The following is a 14,937-nucleotide window of genomic DNA, read 5'->3' as shown; positions in this document are numbered from 1 at the left end:
TTAAGTGAAAGATGAAAATACAATAAGATATTTTGAGAGAAAGAGAGCATCAGGCCACATTCGTGTACCTTTTATTTGAGTTTATTGTTTTTGTTGTGTCATCTTATTAGTTATTGCTACTAATTTCTTACTATGCTTAATTTATAAAGTTTTATAAGTACAAATACATAGGGGAAACATAGTACATATAAGACTTGGTACTATCTGTGGTTTCAGACATCATTGGGAATCTTAGAATGTATCTCCCAAGCAAGGGAAGACTCCTGTACCTAGAATCTTTATCTGAGATTTAGGTCTAATCTGAATAGGATCATGTACCCATGTGTACAGGATAGAAACCCTATTTAGATCACTTGGTTAACACAAAATATACTTTTAGAACAAAAAGTAACTTTTAAAATTACATTAAGTCAGTATTTATAGGACCCAGGCTATATGGCAGGAATCTTCTAGGCACTGAGGCTAGTATTAATGGGACATTAATGACAGATGGGGTTCCTACAGTCATGGAACTTTATATTCTAGTGAGAAGAGGACAAAAAATAAGAAAATTAGCAAGGAGAAAAAGTCAGCAAGTGCTTCCATAAAACATGCCTGGTTTACTGGAAGCAGAAAGGAAACCCTTAGCTCTGTCTTAGAAGACAGTCACCTCCCACTGTCCCTCTCCTCCACTTTCATCCTCTAGAATCCATAAAGCACACAAAATTCACTACCTACTTAGCCTTACATATTGCAGAAATCTCTTTAATTCTACTGTAGAATGGGGGAAAGTATGAGAACAACTCTGGCCAGAAGTAATCATTTATCTTCCTCTTGGGTTTTTACATTGCTTCCAGAGACAATTTTAGATTGCCCTTATGCTTTTCTCCTCTTATCATCATTTATCCTCCTGGAGGTTACTTATTAGTTCTCTAAGTTCCCACCCTTTATCCTACTACCTACTGCTCTTTGGGTACCCTTGCATTACAGTCTCATACATACATACACCCATACATGTGTACATAAACATACTCATATACTCTTTTGTTCTTTGTGACTAACGTCTTACATGTGTCAGAAAGTTAGATAATGCCTGTAATTATCTAATGGGAAGTTGAAGCAGAGGATAAGTTTGAGGCCAGTCTCAGTGATTTATGCCAGGCCCTAAGCAACTTAGTGAGAGCCTATCTCAAAAATAAAACTTAAGAAGGGATGAGGAGCTGGGCATAGGGGTACAAGCCTGATCCCAGCAACTTGGAGTTTAAGCCAGTCTCAGCAATTTAGTGAGATCCTGTCTCAAAATAAAAAATAAAAAAAAGCTTAGGATGTGGCTCAGTGGTAAAGTGCCCCTGGGGTTTAATCTCCAATACCCCACCCCCCAAAAATTGGTAATGTTGCTTCCTATGGAAAACTAAGAGGCTTTCAACCTCACAAGCTTGGTCTCATTAATGAATTAAGGCACATATAACACTTGGCACAATGCTGTTATTAGTCATCACACATACCATGGGCTGTAAACCCTTAAATGAATGGAAATTCCTCAGGGAGCTGATGTTATATACAAATCTAAACTTTGTATATATCTGCATTATTCTGGGAAAAGACTTTCAGATTCAATGATTGCTAAACTCTAAAACAAAATTAAGAACACTTGAGAAGCATATCAATTTTATCATTTGCTACCAACTTAGAAATTAACTTGTAAAATTTAATTCAACCCAAAGTTATTAAGCACAACACTGTGTCTAAACACATATGCTAGAAACACATTAGTAATAAGCCCAACATGGTCCTTGCCATCAAGCAACCTAATACTAATGACTTTGCTCTTCTCTGTTTTTTGTTTTAATTAATAATCACCGTAACCAATAAAACTATTTTAGGTATCTAAAGAAAAGGAGATTATCTCCTTTAGGATGACCACTTCCAATCCCAAATGTTAACATAGTGTACTCTATTCCAAACCTTTTCCTGTTCTCACATAAATATACATTTATTCATGGGGTTTTATTTTATATTTATTTTTGTTTTTCATAAAAATCATAAGAATCATACAAGATACATTATCCTATATTTTGCTCTTTTCAAGTGTCATAAATACCCTTCCAGATCAAAAGAAATAAAAATCCTATTTTAACTGTTTTATCATATTCTTTAATAAGAATGTAGAAATGTATTCACCCATTCCCCTGGTTGGTGGACATTCAGGCATTAAATTATTTTCTTATTACAAACAAGACTACTATTAGCATCCTTACATCTTAATCTTTAATGCTTTTATTTATTGGGGTAGATCCCCAAAAGTAGAGGAGCAGATCATGGTTAGATACAAAGTGTATGAGCTACTTCCAGACTGCTTTCAAAGCAACTCACTCTTCTACCAACAATATACATAAAAGACTTTCTTCACAACACTTGATCATTGCTACATTATTATTGCTATGTTGATAAACTTATCAGTACAAAGGGCAAAAATATCTCGTAGCTTTTTAAAAATAAACTTACCTGCCTAAGGTAAAGTTTATATTTCTACTGGGTGGTTTTATATTTTTCTTGTTGATTTGGGAATTTTATTTTTCTTTCTTAAGATAGGATGTCAGAAAGGTAGCAGAATACAACAGTTACTACTATGGCATTATGTAAAAATGTGGATGTGTAACCGGTGTGATTCTGCAATCTGTGTTTGGGGTAAAAATGGGAGTTCATAACTCACTTGAAACTAATGCATGAAATATGATATGTCAAGAGCTTTGTAAGGTTTTGAACAACCAATTAAAAAAAAAAAAGATAGGATGTCACTATGCTGCTTAGACTGGTTAAGATCCTCCAGCCTCGGCTTCCTAAGTAACTGGGATTATATGTGCATGCCCTGCCACATCAGGCATGTTTTAGTCCAATCTATTATAGTTTTGAACTCTGTTGTTGTCTTTTCTTTCCCAACCAATATTATCACTATATCTTTTAGTCTTTCTTAGGAAGATCACTTCCAAACTTAACATTTTTGTGCTCATACTTGTATTTGTTTTACCTGTGATGCTTAAAATCTCTTTTTGTATGAGGTAGAAGCTCTGTGTTTTCTTTCAGAATGCCAATTATGCCAGCATTATTCATTAAATAAGTATTTCTTCATCCATCTCATCCTATGTATTCATATCTATTTCTGGATTCTATCCTACACCGATGATCTATTTCAGTTTTGTAGAAATTTTCAGTATCCAGTAACAAGCTCCCTCTTCACTTATCTTTTCTTTCACAGTTTTCTTCCTTATGAACTTTAAACACATTTTATCCAGTTATAGGGAGTATGAATACAGACGAATATTTAAACAAATATCATTCTTGACCCAGAACATAGTAGGGCTTTCCATTTGTTTTAGTATAATTTTATATCCTCCATAAGATGTTTCCATTTTCTTAATACAGCTTCTGAATATTTTATTAAATTCATTCTAAAATAGTTTTATAATGTCTCACTATATGATATTTTTTTCCATTCCCATTTATAATTTGTCATTTACCTATATTTCTCATGTCTTATAAATGGCAGATGTAATATCACAAACTCTACCAGCATGTATAGCTTTCTTTTAATTTCCATTCCAAATATAAAATTTCCCTTCCTTCTTCTTCCAATTTTCTACTAATACTCATACACATCAATGTATGAACACACATTTTCAGAAATAAAAATTTGTATCCAACATACCTTTTCCTTTTGAAAGGTGACTTTGGCATATCAGCCACAGGGATCATTTGTTCTCCTGGACGTACCCACATAATGGGACCATCATCACTGTCTTTTCGACTCTCTAATTTTAGACTAGATAATGTCCCCCATGGCAGTGTACACTAAAGACAATTATACAGAAATTATTTTTAAAATGTATCTTCAAATATGCATTTAAAAAATAGTTCTCCCTTCACAAAAACACATTCATATATAATTTAAACATCTGAAATACATATCCCTACATATTCATAATTTAACTTCAAAAGTTCAATTTCAAACATACCAAAAGAATAATTACGCTTGGATGGCTCCCTCCCCCTACCATGCCAGGGGAATGATTCAGAATATTCATAATTTGTTATTATTCTTTCGATGAACATATGGGTCATATAATTTTAAGTTGGAAAAATGAGCAAGTGCCCATTAGTAACCACATAGACTAAATATCTGCTTTTATAGATGAAGAGACCAAAGCCCTGAAAGTTTATGTGGTTTGCTCAACCCAGGTAGGTCTAGTCAAGGCTAAAACAAAGGTATACAATTTCCCTGGTCTTTTTTTCACAATGTCAAACTTCCTACTATGGTTTAGATGTAAGGTGTCCCCCAAAAGCTCATGTGTGAGACAATGAGCTTAAAAAGTTTAGAGGTGAAGTGACTGGGTTCTGACAGCTGTAACTAAATCAGTGCATTAATGCTCTGATAGGGATTAACTGGATGGTAACTGTAAGCAGATAGGATGTGACTGGAGGAGGTTGGTAACTGGGGGCATGCCCTTGGGATTTATATTTTGTCCAAAATGAGGGTCAATCTCAATATCTATCTATCTATTTCTATCTCTATCTCTCTATATATAAATAGATAGATAGATATAGATATATAGATATAGATATATAGATATATAAATTTAGAAAATGCAGGTATACCAACTTTTGAATATAATTTCAGTGCTATTATAGATTGAATAATGAACTCTTATGTCCTAAGGAGATATTGTAGTCAGTTCTCTAGAATTATTTTGTTTATCTGAACTGCTTCCATAAGCTGTGTATGGTAATATACTAAAACACTGTCATTCCTTTATCCTAGACATTTTAATTTAGTAATCATCCTTCCTGCATGTTTTAGTCAGCTTTTTCACTGCTATGACCAAAAGTCCTGACAAGAACAATTAGAGGAAGAAAAGCTTATTCAGGGGTGCTAACAGTTTCAGAAGTCTCAGTCCACAGACAGCCAACTCATTCTTTGGGGACATAGCTGAGGCAGCACATGAAGGAGTTAGAGGTGACACAGGAAAGCGGCTGGAACATGGCCACCAAGAAGCAGAGAGAGAACTCTGCTCAACAAGAACAAAATGTATACCCCAAAGGCATGCCCTTAGGGACCCATGTCTTTCAGCCACAACCCACTTGCCTACAGTTACCACCCAGTTAATCCCTAAGAGGGGATGAATGCACTAATTAAATTAAAACTCTCATAACCAAATCATTTCACCTCTAAACTTTCTTGCATTGTTTCATACATGAACTTTTGGGGGACACCAAATATCTAAACCATAACACTATACTTCTTAAATTCTTCGTACGTATTCTATAAAGTGGTAATAAACAGATGGAAACTAATTTTCTAAAGTGATTGTAACAGATAGTTATTTTCTGGTTCAACACTCAGCTTTGCCATTACAATTAGGACCTGAGAAGTAAGTTACATATATACACTATATAATATCGCTATTTTTCATTTCTTCCTTTCCTTCCCTCCAATTTAAATAAAACCAAATTTATATAAGCCTGAAATAGCCATTAATTTGTATCACCTGTAGTATAAAATTAACAACCACAATTTAAATTGATTAGATTATTTTCCCTTACTTTTAAAAATGGTGAGTCTTCCAACATGTCAAGAAATTCAGGGAAGTAATCTCCCACTTCTTCATCAACTGCTCCCACCAAGCTTATTTGTCGCATTGGGCCAGCTCTGTAAGTACCATGAGAATATGTTCTTTTTACCTGAAGAATATGAATTTAATAACAAGTTACACATAAGATAATGCTTGCTATCAATGTGTAATAATAAATTATACTGTCTCAATGTTAAGAATATATGAAGCAAGAAAAGCAAAACAAAAAGCATTATTAACTAAAACAAATAGTTTATTTAATGTAAACCCTACATTAAACCTAGCTATTTCGTTCTCCAACTATTATTATACATAGCTTATGGAAACAGTTCAGATAAACAAAATAATTCTAGAGAACTGACTATAACATCTCTTTAGGACATAAGAGTTCGTTATTCAATCTACAATAGCACTGAAATTATATTCAAAAGTTGATATACCTGCATTTTTCTAAATTTATTGCTCATATGTTATCAGATTTTAAGTCACCATCTGAAAAAGTTACAAAAACCATTACTAGTGGTTTCTATGTCTAAAATGTCACAAAGGATGATCTTCTTATCTAGATCACAACATACTACTTTGCAGCCAGTTTGCATAACATTAATTCCAATGAAAAACTGCTAGAAATTGAAAATCAAGAATCTCAAGCCCCAAACCTGCCTTTGCCCCCTACCAGTTATGTTACCTTCAGACAAATAATTATTTAAGTTCCCTGAGATTTAGTTTACTTAACTGGAATGTTTTGCCTCAGATTTACCCTAACCCTAACCCTACTTAAGAAAAATGTAATAATTATATAAAGCCACCTGTCACAGTGCTAGCAAACTGCTGGCATTCAAACAGGCAAAATAAGGAAGGCTAAACCTCCAGATTCACTGATATGTGAATTTTCACAAGCATATTTGAATCCTGACAAACCCATGTGTTTTCATATATTAACACTAGTAAATAAGAGTAAAATTAATAATTAGAAAACCAATACTTATTAACAAATTTAACATTTCTGCCCTTATAAGAGTAAAATTTCTGTGTTTTAAGTGAAACTTTTTTTCATAAAACAAACATTTGAGGGCAAGGGTGGAATATTGGCAATTAAACCCAGGAGTCTTTACCAGAGCCACATCCCTAGCCTTTTTATTTATTTTGAAGCAGTGTCTCCCTAAGTTGCTTGGGGCCTTACTAAGAAGCTGAGGCTAGCCTCAAACTTGAGATCCTTCTGCTTCAGCCTCTTGAGACACCTGAATTATAGGCATGCACCACTGTGCCTAGCTCAAAAACAAATTTGATGTGAAACCCTAATTATTTTCTTCTCCAAATTAATCTTTGTGGCCATTAAATTTAAGAGATCAACATGTTCCAGTTTACCAAAGATTAAGCATATTTTAAAAGTCAAAGTCTTGTATCCCCAGCAAACTGGGATGGTCTACCTTTGTCACATTATGGACACACTGAAAAATCCTCACAATCACAGCTATTACAGTAACAATGCCCCAACATTCCTATCTCCAGAAACGTGGCAATAAAAAATTAATTTTAATAGAAAATTTTGACAATGATATTAGAGTATTTTATTTTTATCACAGTTCACAATGCAGTATAATAATAATTACATTAATGTCTCCAAAAGTTTACTAATAAGGAGGAGAGAGGCGAGAAGGGAAGGGAAAAGAAAACAAAAATGAAATCAAACAACTTATATTATAAAACACAAAATCTCCAAGGTTTTGAAATATAACACTTGACTCTTAAAAGGCAACTTAAGAAGGTAATAGTTCCACTTCACACAAATAAACTGTTTATCAACTTCCTTATCTTCTTATTTAAATCAAATATCTCATCTAAGTCACTAATTCAAAGAAAACCAGAATCAAATAAACCATTGTCACTCAAGTAGCTCTTGATACTCATCACAGTATCAACAATGATCAATTAAATTATGTGAGCACTTTATCATGGGTGGGAGTGGGTAGCCTTGAGAATTTTTAGTGAGTGAATTCTTCTAAAATGCTAAACACAATTCAATTTACAAGCTCTCTAAAAAAACAGCTTTAAACACACCTTTAAAGTAAAACCAAATGGACTGTTATCAACTGGTCCTCTCTTCCAAGGGAGTATATATAGCAATTCAATACATGCAAACAACATGTATTGAACAACAAAGAAAGAATGCTCTCTGATGTGAATGTTAGAAGAAATTTAGGGGTCAAAGATAATCCTCTAAAGAGGATTATCTTTGACCCCTAAAGAAACAAGTCTGAAATCAGAACAGTCAATGTATCTAGTATGTACAATGAGGTTATACATAATTCATTTCTCAAATAACTGACACAGTTGCATTCTACCCTAGGTATTGTCATGCAATTAAGATAACTATTTCTATTCTACCAAAAAAATGCCATTATGAAACCATAGAAAAATAGGGGAGAAGCAAAATTAATAATCAGAAAACCAAAACTACTTATCAACAAATTTAATAGTCAGCCCTATTAAAAGTAAAATTTCTGTGTTTTAAATACAAGAATATGTATCATTGAGTAACAGAAAATAATTGGTAAAACACCTTGGGTGATAACAATATAAATGCAGGTGGAATGAAATGAACATCATAACCCTAAGTACATGTATGAAGACACAAGTGGTGTGACTCTACTTTGTGAACAACCAGAGACGTGAAAAATTGTGCTCTATATATGTACTATGAGTTGAAATGCATTCTGCTGTCATGTAAAACAAATTAAAATAAATAAATTTAAATATATATAAATGATATGTTCTGTCATAACTCAAGTGCTTTTACTAACTTTGATTTAATCAGATGTTCCTATTTGAAGTTAGAAGAGTTGTTTCATTACTCAGGAGACAGGGCAGAAGGGGGTCCCAAGTTTGAGGCCAGCCTTATCATTTGACAAGACTCTGTCTCAAAATAAAAAATGAAAAAGGAGCTAAGAATGTGGCTCAGCAGTAGAGTGCCCCTAGGTTCAATCCCTAGTACCACAAAAAATAAAAAGAATGATTGTTTCATTGATCAAAGGTACATAATGGACCTAGCCATCTCATTTCATTCAAATTATACACTTACATTAATATCCTCTCAAATTTACAAATGTTCCTTAAAAAATACAATGAGTGCTGGGGTTGTGGCTCAATGGTAGAGCACTTGCCTAGCATGTGTGAGGCACTAGATTCGATCCTCAGCACCACATATAAATAAATGAGTAAAATAAAGGTCCATCGACAATTTTAAAAAATATCTTTAAAAATACAATGAGGGGGGCTGTGGATGTGGCTCAAGCGGTAGCTCGCTTGCCTGTCATGCATGCGGCCAGGGTTCGATCCTCAGCACCACATACAAACAAAGATGTTGTGTCCACCAAAAATTAAAAAATAAATATTAAAATTCTCTTTCTCTAAAAAAAAAAATACAATGAGGGGCTGGGGATATAGCTCAGTTGGCAGAGTGATTGCCTTACATGCATAAGGTCCTGGGTTCAATCCCCACCACCCCTCCAAAAAAAAAACAATAAAATACATATCTAAATTAGTATAGACCTAAACATTAAAAACTTTAACAGACTGAATAAAGTAGAACTTATTTTCCCCTTATCCTATGTTCAGTTTGGGACCACTTAAAAAGAAACTTTTTTTTTTTTTTTTAAAGAGAGAGAGATTTTTAATTTTTTTTTTTTTTTTTTTTTTAGTTTTCAAGAGATACAACATCTTTGTTTGTATGTGGTGCTGAGGATCGAACCCGGGCCGCACACATGCCAGGTGAGCACGATACCACTTAAGCCACATCCCCAGCCCAAGAAACTAATTTTTGAGGCTTTTAAAATATGGTCTTCTTCAAATTCATAAATATTCCAAAGGATTTTTGGGAAAGCCTAAATTTTAAAAATAAAATAATGCAGATTTTATGAGAATTATATTCAGAAATACCTTAATAGAATTTTGGGGGTTAATTTTTTCCTAACTCATGGCAAATACATACATATTTATATACAAAGTTCACATGCACACTTAATGGTAGGTCTCTCTCCATCTTAACCAAATGTGTTAAAACTGTAAAGTAGATCCTTGTTACCCATGATTGAAACCCAAGGTAAAATCTTCTTAGGGAATTCCAAGGAAAAAAACTGCATTCTTAGCTATCATGTTTAAAACAAAATAGTAATTTTCTTTCAAGACATTTATTCTCCAAGTATTATACTCTAATAAACCAACTAGATAGGTACAAATATATTTAAATTTTAAACTAAATTTAGGCTGAGGCAGAAGATTACAGTTTGAGGTCAGTCTGGGCAACTTAGCAAAGACCATGTCTCAAAATAAACATTTTTAAAAGGGCTGGAAGTAGAGCTCAGAGGTAGAACATTCATTCCCGAGTTCAACAACTAGTGCAAAAATTCTAAATTTAAAAATTATATTAAAAAAGAAACACACCAGATTATAAAAACTATACATATGGATCCTCTTATTAATTTAAGTATACATCTCTCAAAAAGAAACAGAAGACAGGCATGATACACTTGATGTATTTTTGCAAAAGCTTATATTTAAACAGTGCCTTTTAGAAAAGATGTAACATTTTTGTAGGGGCTACCAGGGATTGAACCCAGGGTACTTAACCACCAGCCACATCCCCAGCTCTTTTTTATGTTTTATTTTGAGATAAGGCCTCACTAAATTGCTAAGGCTGGCCTTGAATTTAAAATCCTCCAGCCTCAGCCTTCTGAACTGCTGGGATTTCAGACATGTGCCAACAAACCCAGAAAGATATAACATTTTTAATCTAAATCTTCCTATAGTCTATCCCACACCACCCAAAAATAAAAACTGCTACAATCACAGCTGCATTTTCAATTTTCTTTTCTATAATCTCTACAAATGTTACAAAAGATAGAAAAAGCAAGTAGGAGGCTTCTTGTATCCACTGCCAGTAAGTATCAATAACAAAATCTCATGAACTTAGTTAACAAAAAATGAATTAAATTTTATTTAAACTAAAACTCTATTCATCATTCCTCACATAAAATAATCTTTAAATTAAAAAGCAATCTTTACCTGGGCATGGTGGCACACCCCTGCAATTCAAGCTACTCAGGAGGCTGAGGCAGGATTGCAAATTCAAGGCCAGCCTGGGCAACTTAGCAAGACCCCTATCTCAAAATAAAATTTCAAAAGGATTGGGGCTATGACTAAAAAGTAGGGTATTTGTCTAGCATTTTGCAAAACACTGGGTTTAACCCTAATACTGCCAATAGGGGTGTGTGTGTGTGTGTGTGTGTGTTAGTTATTCGGAGATCTGCTTGCTACAAAAAGAAAGAAGCAGTATTGGGGCTGGGATTTAGGCTCAGTGGTAGAGTGCTTGCCTCACACATGTGAGGCACTGGGTTAGATCTTCAACACCACAGAAAAATAAACAAACAAAATAAAGATATTGTGTCCATCTACAACTAAAAAGAAAAAAAAATTAAAAGAAAAAGGCAGCCTTTCTACCAGGAAATAACTTCACCAAAACTAAATCTATAAGACTTAATAGTGTTTTATTAACCTGTAAAGATTGCAGCAATAAAGAAGTAAATACAGTTAATAAGAAGGAATTTTTTTAAAAACATGAAGAATGAATTTTGTTAAACAATTTGCTATTTCTCAAAAATGTATTCCCCCAAAAGGGAATTCTGTAACAAAATAAGTTTGGAAAATCCTTTTCACTGCAGAGGTTTACCACAGTAGGTCAACATACACACTGACTATTAAAATCTCTGATAAGTCTCATAGCAAATAAATATAACTTACTTGGTCTAGTATTATACAAACTATTTTGACTTCAAAACCTGTGTCTTATAGTTGTTTTAGTGTACTTATCAATATTCTAAGATTAAAAAGAAGTTCCTCAGGATAATGATCGATAAAAAATACAAATGATAGACACATTTTTAACATTTATCAGCATCAATTTGAAGAAAACTCAAAAATTGGATAATTATTCGATTCAAAAATCAAAGTAAGGTAGAAGGTGGTTCAACTCTGCTGTGCTTGGTTGGTTGGTTTTTATGGGGGTAGGGGAGTAAAAGGAGTCCCTTCTTTTTAAAAAGGAGACCTGCTCATTAAGTTCTTTATGTTACAATCTAAACATCAGACATAAAAGAGTGTGCCAGAAGAGGGAGCCATTTCTCCACAACATCTGGCACATATTTTCAAATCAAACTACAAATAAGTGATGACATTTAATCAATGTCATTTCAAAAATATCCAAAAAAACTTCAACTGAAATACAAATTAAATTATTAGTGAAAATACTTGGGAATGATATTGGGCCAAATTACACTATTATATCATGCATATAATTATAATGCACCAATAAAATATGGAAAAAATAAGAATAAAATTATTGTTATCTACCTTTTTAAATTAATACAATAATAGAAGAAAAAAGCTTTCTCAGTTATAGCATCTGGTGCTACCATGATAACATTCTGTAGACCAGTTCCTAAGTAGTTGAGGAGGATACAGCAGGCACAACTGGTCAAAATGAAAATTTTCTAACAAGGCAGGCAATGTTTCAAAGATGGCACAAACTGTTTTACTGACCTAACGCTGTGAATGGCCCCAATGTAAATTCAATAAATGTTACTTTCTTCTCAGCAGTTCTGCACACAAACAGGTCTAACCGATCAGATCAGATTTAGTAACAGCCATTATTAAAATAGTTAACGTTCTGACATTAGTTACCTGAGAACCTAGACAAAATAAAAATAAGATTTAGGGCACTGAATTGGGGGAAGGATGGAAGAAACTAGCTAGTTTTCATATTTTCACAGTTCTTATATAGTAAGTGTTACTTTAGGGTAGAGTGAAAGAACAGAAATTTCATTTATTTCTTGACAAAAAACTCCTGTTCTAATAAACTTTTAAAAATACTCCTTCTCGGGACTGGGGATGTGGCTCAAGCGGTAGCGCGCTCGCCTGGCATGTGTGCGGCCCGGGTTCGATCCTCAGCACCACATATCAACAAAGATGTTGTGTCCGCCAACTAAAAAAAAATAAATATTAAAAATTCTCTCTCTTAAAAAAAAAAAAAAATACTCCTTATCATCTAGGACACAGGAACACAATAAATGTCTGAACGAATATCCGAATGAAACAGAGATGGAAGAAAAACTAGGACATATGTATAATAAATTACAAATAACCACAAATCTTTCCCAATGCTTATACCTGTGAAATTGACTATGTCACTCCTATCATCAAGAAGTAAAGCATAAGAATTATGTCCCATCTAATTCAAATGTAAAAAAATAAATAAATAAAGGCAAAAAAAAAAAAGTACAGCATAGGGACTGGGGTTGTGGCTCAGCGGTAGAGTGCTCGCCTAGCATGTGAGAGGCCCTGGGTTCGATTCTCAGCACCACATAAACACAAATAAACAAAATAAAGGTATTGGGTCCAACTACAACTAAAATAGATTTCAAGTCCAAAGCAAGGTCATGAGTTCAAGCTTCAGTACAGAAAGTAAAAAGAAAAGGAATTTAAAAAAAGGAGAAAGAGAAAAGAAGGAAGGAAGGAATAGAGAGGAGAATAAGGAGAAGAAAAAATAAATGGAGTGTATTTCCCTACTAATTTCTACAAATCTGGCTGCCATGACTTCCTTTGAATAAATCCAACTCAAGAGAAAGACTGTACACTGGGAATCACACTCTGTGATACCCAACACCATGTGAATGAGCCCAGAAGAACCTCATTTAACCTGGATAATGAGATAAAAATATCCATAACCCAGCTAACAAATACTTTCAGGCAACCTTCAAGATTACAGATTAAGATGGAAAATAGGATTACACAAGTAAAAAGAATTCCAAAACCAAGGACTAAAAACAGGAATATCTTCATCCTTTGTTAGGGTTGTGAGTGTGTGTACATTTATATTTTATATAAGTATCTCACATTAACATGAATTCAAGGAAAGCCAGGTATAGTGGTGCACACCTGTAATCCTAGCAACTCAGGTGGCTAAAGCGGGACAATTCTAAGTTTGAGGCCAGCCCCAACAACTCTGTGAAATTCTGTCTCAAAATTAAAAAATTAGGGCTGGGGATGTGGCTCAAGTGGTAGCGCACTCGCCTGGCATGTATGCGGCCCGGGTTCGATCCTCAGCACCACATACAAAACAAAGATGTTGTGTCCGCCAAAAACTAAAAAATAAATACTAAAAAAAAAATTCTCTCTCAAAAAAAAAATTAAAATAAAAAACAAGATCTGAGAAGAGAATCATGAGTTCAAAGCCAGTCTCAGCAACTTAACAAGGCCCTAAACAACTCAGAAAGACCATGTCTCCAAAAAGGGATGGGGATGTGGCTCAGTGGTTAAACGCCCTGGGTTCAATCCCTCATATTTCCCTGCCCACCCCCCCCAAAAAAAAACACACAAAAACAGAAGGGCTGGGGATGCAGCTCAGGTGTAAAGCACTCCTGGGTTCAATCCCCCATACCAAATAAAAATAAAAAACCATGTATTTAAGAACAAAAGTGAGTATTTGTGAAAACAACTAAAGTAATATAGAGATAAATATTATTGCTGTAAAGATCATAGATATGAATAATTTATCAGCTTTTTGTTGCCATAGAATTTAGGGCAAACCATTTTGGTTGCCCTGATTTTAATTAAAACAACAACAACAAAAAAAAAACAAACAAACAGAAAACTGAAAAGTAGGCTTATGACAATACACATTTAGCATGAACTTGGTTTGGGTTCCACAAGCCATTAGTAGCCAGGGCCTTCGCTGCACAATCTTGGAGAGGTCATTCACATCATTGTAAATGATTGCAGTACCTAACTTCTAACATTATAAACAGCAGTCTTGTTGGTGGTAGTGATTCTCTGTGGGTCTGATTCAAACTTAACCACACGAAAAACTGTCTTGAAAATTCAACTGTTATTTATAACATTCCAAGCTTCACTACTTATATGTTAAAAAATTAAAATGAGAAGACACAAAATATATATTGTAACATTATTACAGGTACTTTCATTCATTTTTAAAGTGCTAATTACAAATATCCTCATTACCATTATCATGAATTTCTCTAATGCTACTAAATGTATTTTTCAGACTAACATTAAATAAGAATAAATATCAGATTCACAACTTTCTTTTTAAAAAAATTTTTAAATTTTTTTATAGTTGTCAATGGACCTTTATTTTATTTATTTATATGTGGTGCTGAGATTTGAACCCAGTATCTCATACATGCTAGGCAAGGTTCTACCACTGAGCTACAACCCTAGCCTCCACAACCTTCCTAACAACTCCACTCACACATTCTTT

General features: G+C 33.8%; 1 protein-coding gene and 1 non-coding gene across 2 annotated transcripts in view; one reads left to right on the top strand and one right to left on the bottom strand.

The window, feature by feature from the left end:
* Rsbn1l (round spermatid basic protein 1 like) overlaps nucleotides 1–14,937 on the bottom strand; it is a 77,263-nt gene that overhangs the window by 21,167 nt on the left and 41,159 nt on the right. Inside the window, exons 4-5 of the mRNA XM_026384976.2 lie at nucleotides 5,578–5,715; nucleotides 3,686–3,828 (exon numbers count right to left, since the gene is read on the bottom strand). Of these exons, the coding sequence (XP_026240761.2) occupies nucleotides 3,686–3,828; nucleotides 5,578–5,715 (281 nt within the window). The remainder of the gene's footprint in view (nucleotides 1–3,685; nucleotides 3,829–5,577; nucleotides 5,716–14,937) is intronic.
* Nucleotides 12,951–13,023, top strand: Trnaa-agc (transfer RNA alanine (anticodon AGC)). The gene has a single exon. It is a non-coding gene; the product is annotated as a tRNA-Ala (tRNA).

This window comes from Urocitellus parryii, chromosome 3 (assembly GCF_045843805.1).
Source record: "Urocitellus parryii isolate mUroPar1 chromosome 3, mUroPar1.hap1, whole genome shotgun sequence".
NCBI classification, from domain to species: Eukaryota; Metazoa; Chordata; class Mammalia; order Rodentia; family Sciuridae; genus Urocitellus; species Urocitellus parryii.
This window is presented reverse-complemented; position numbering and strand designations above follow the sequence as displayed.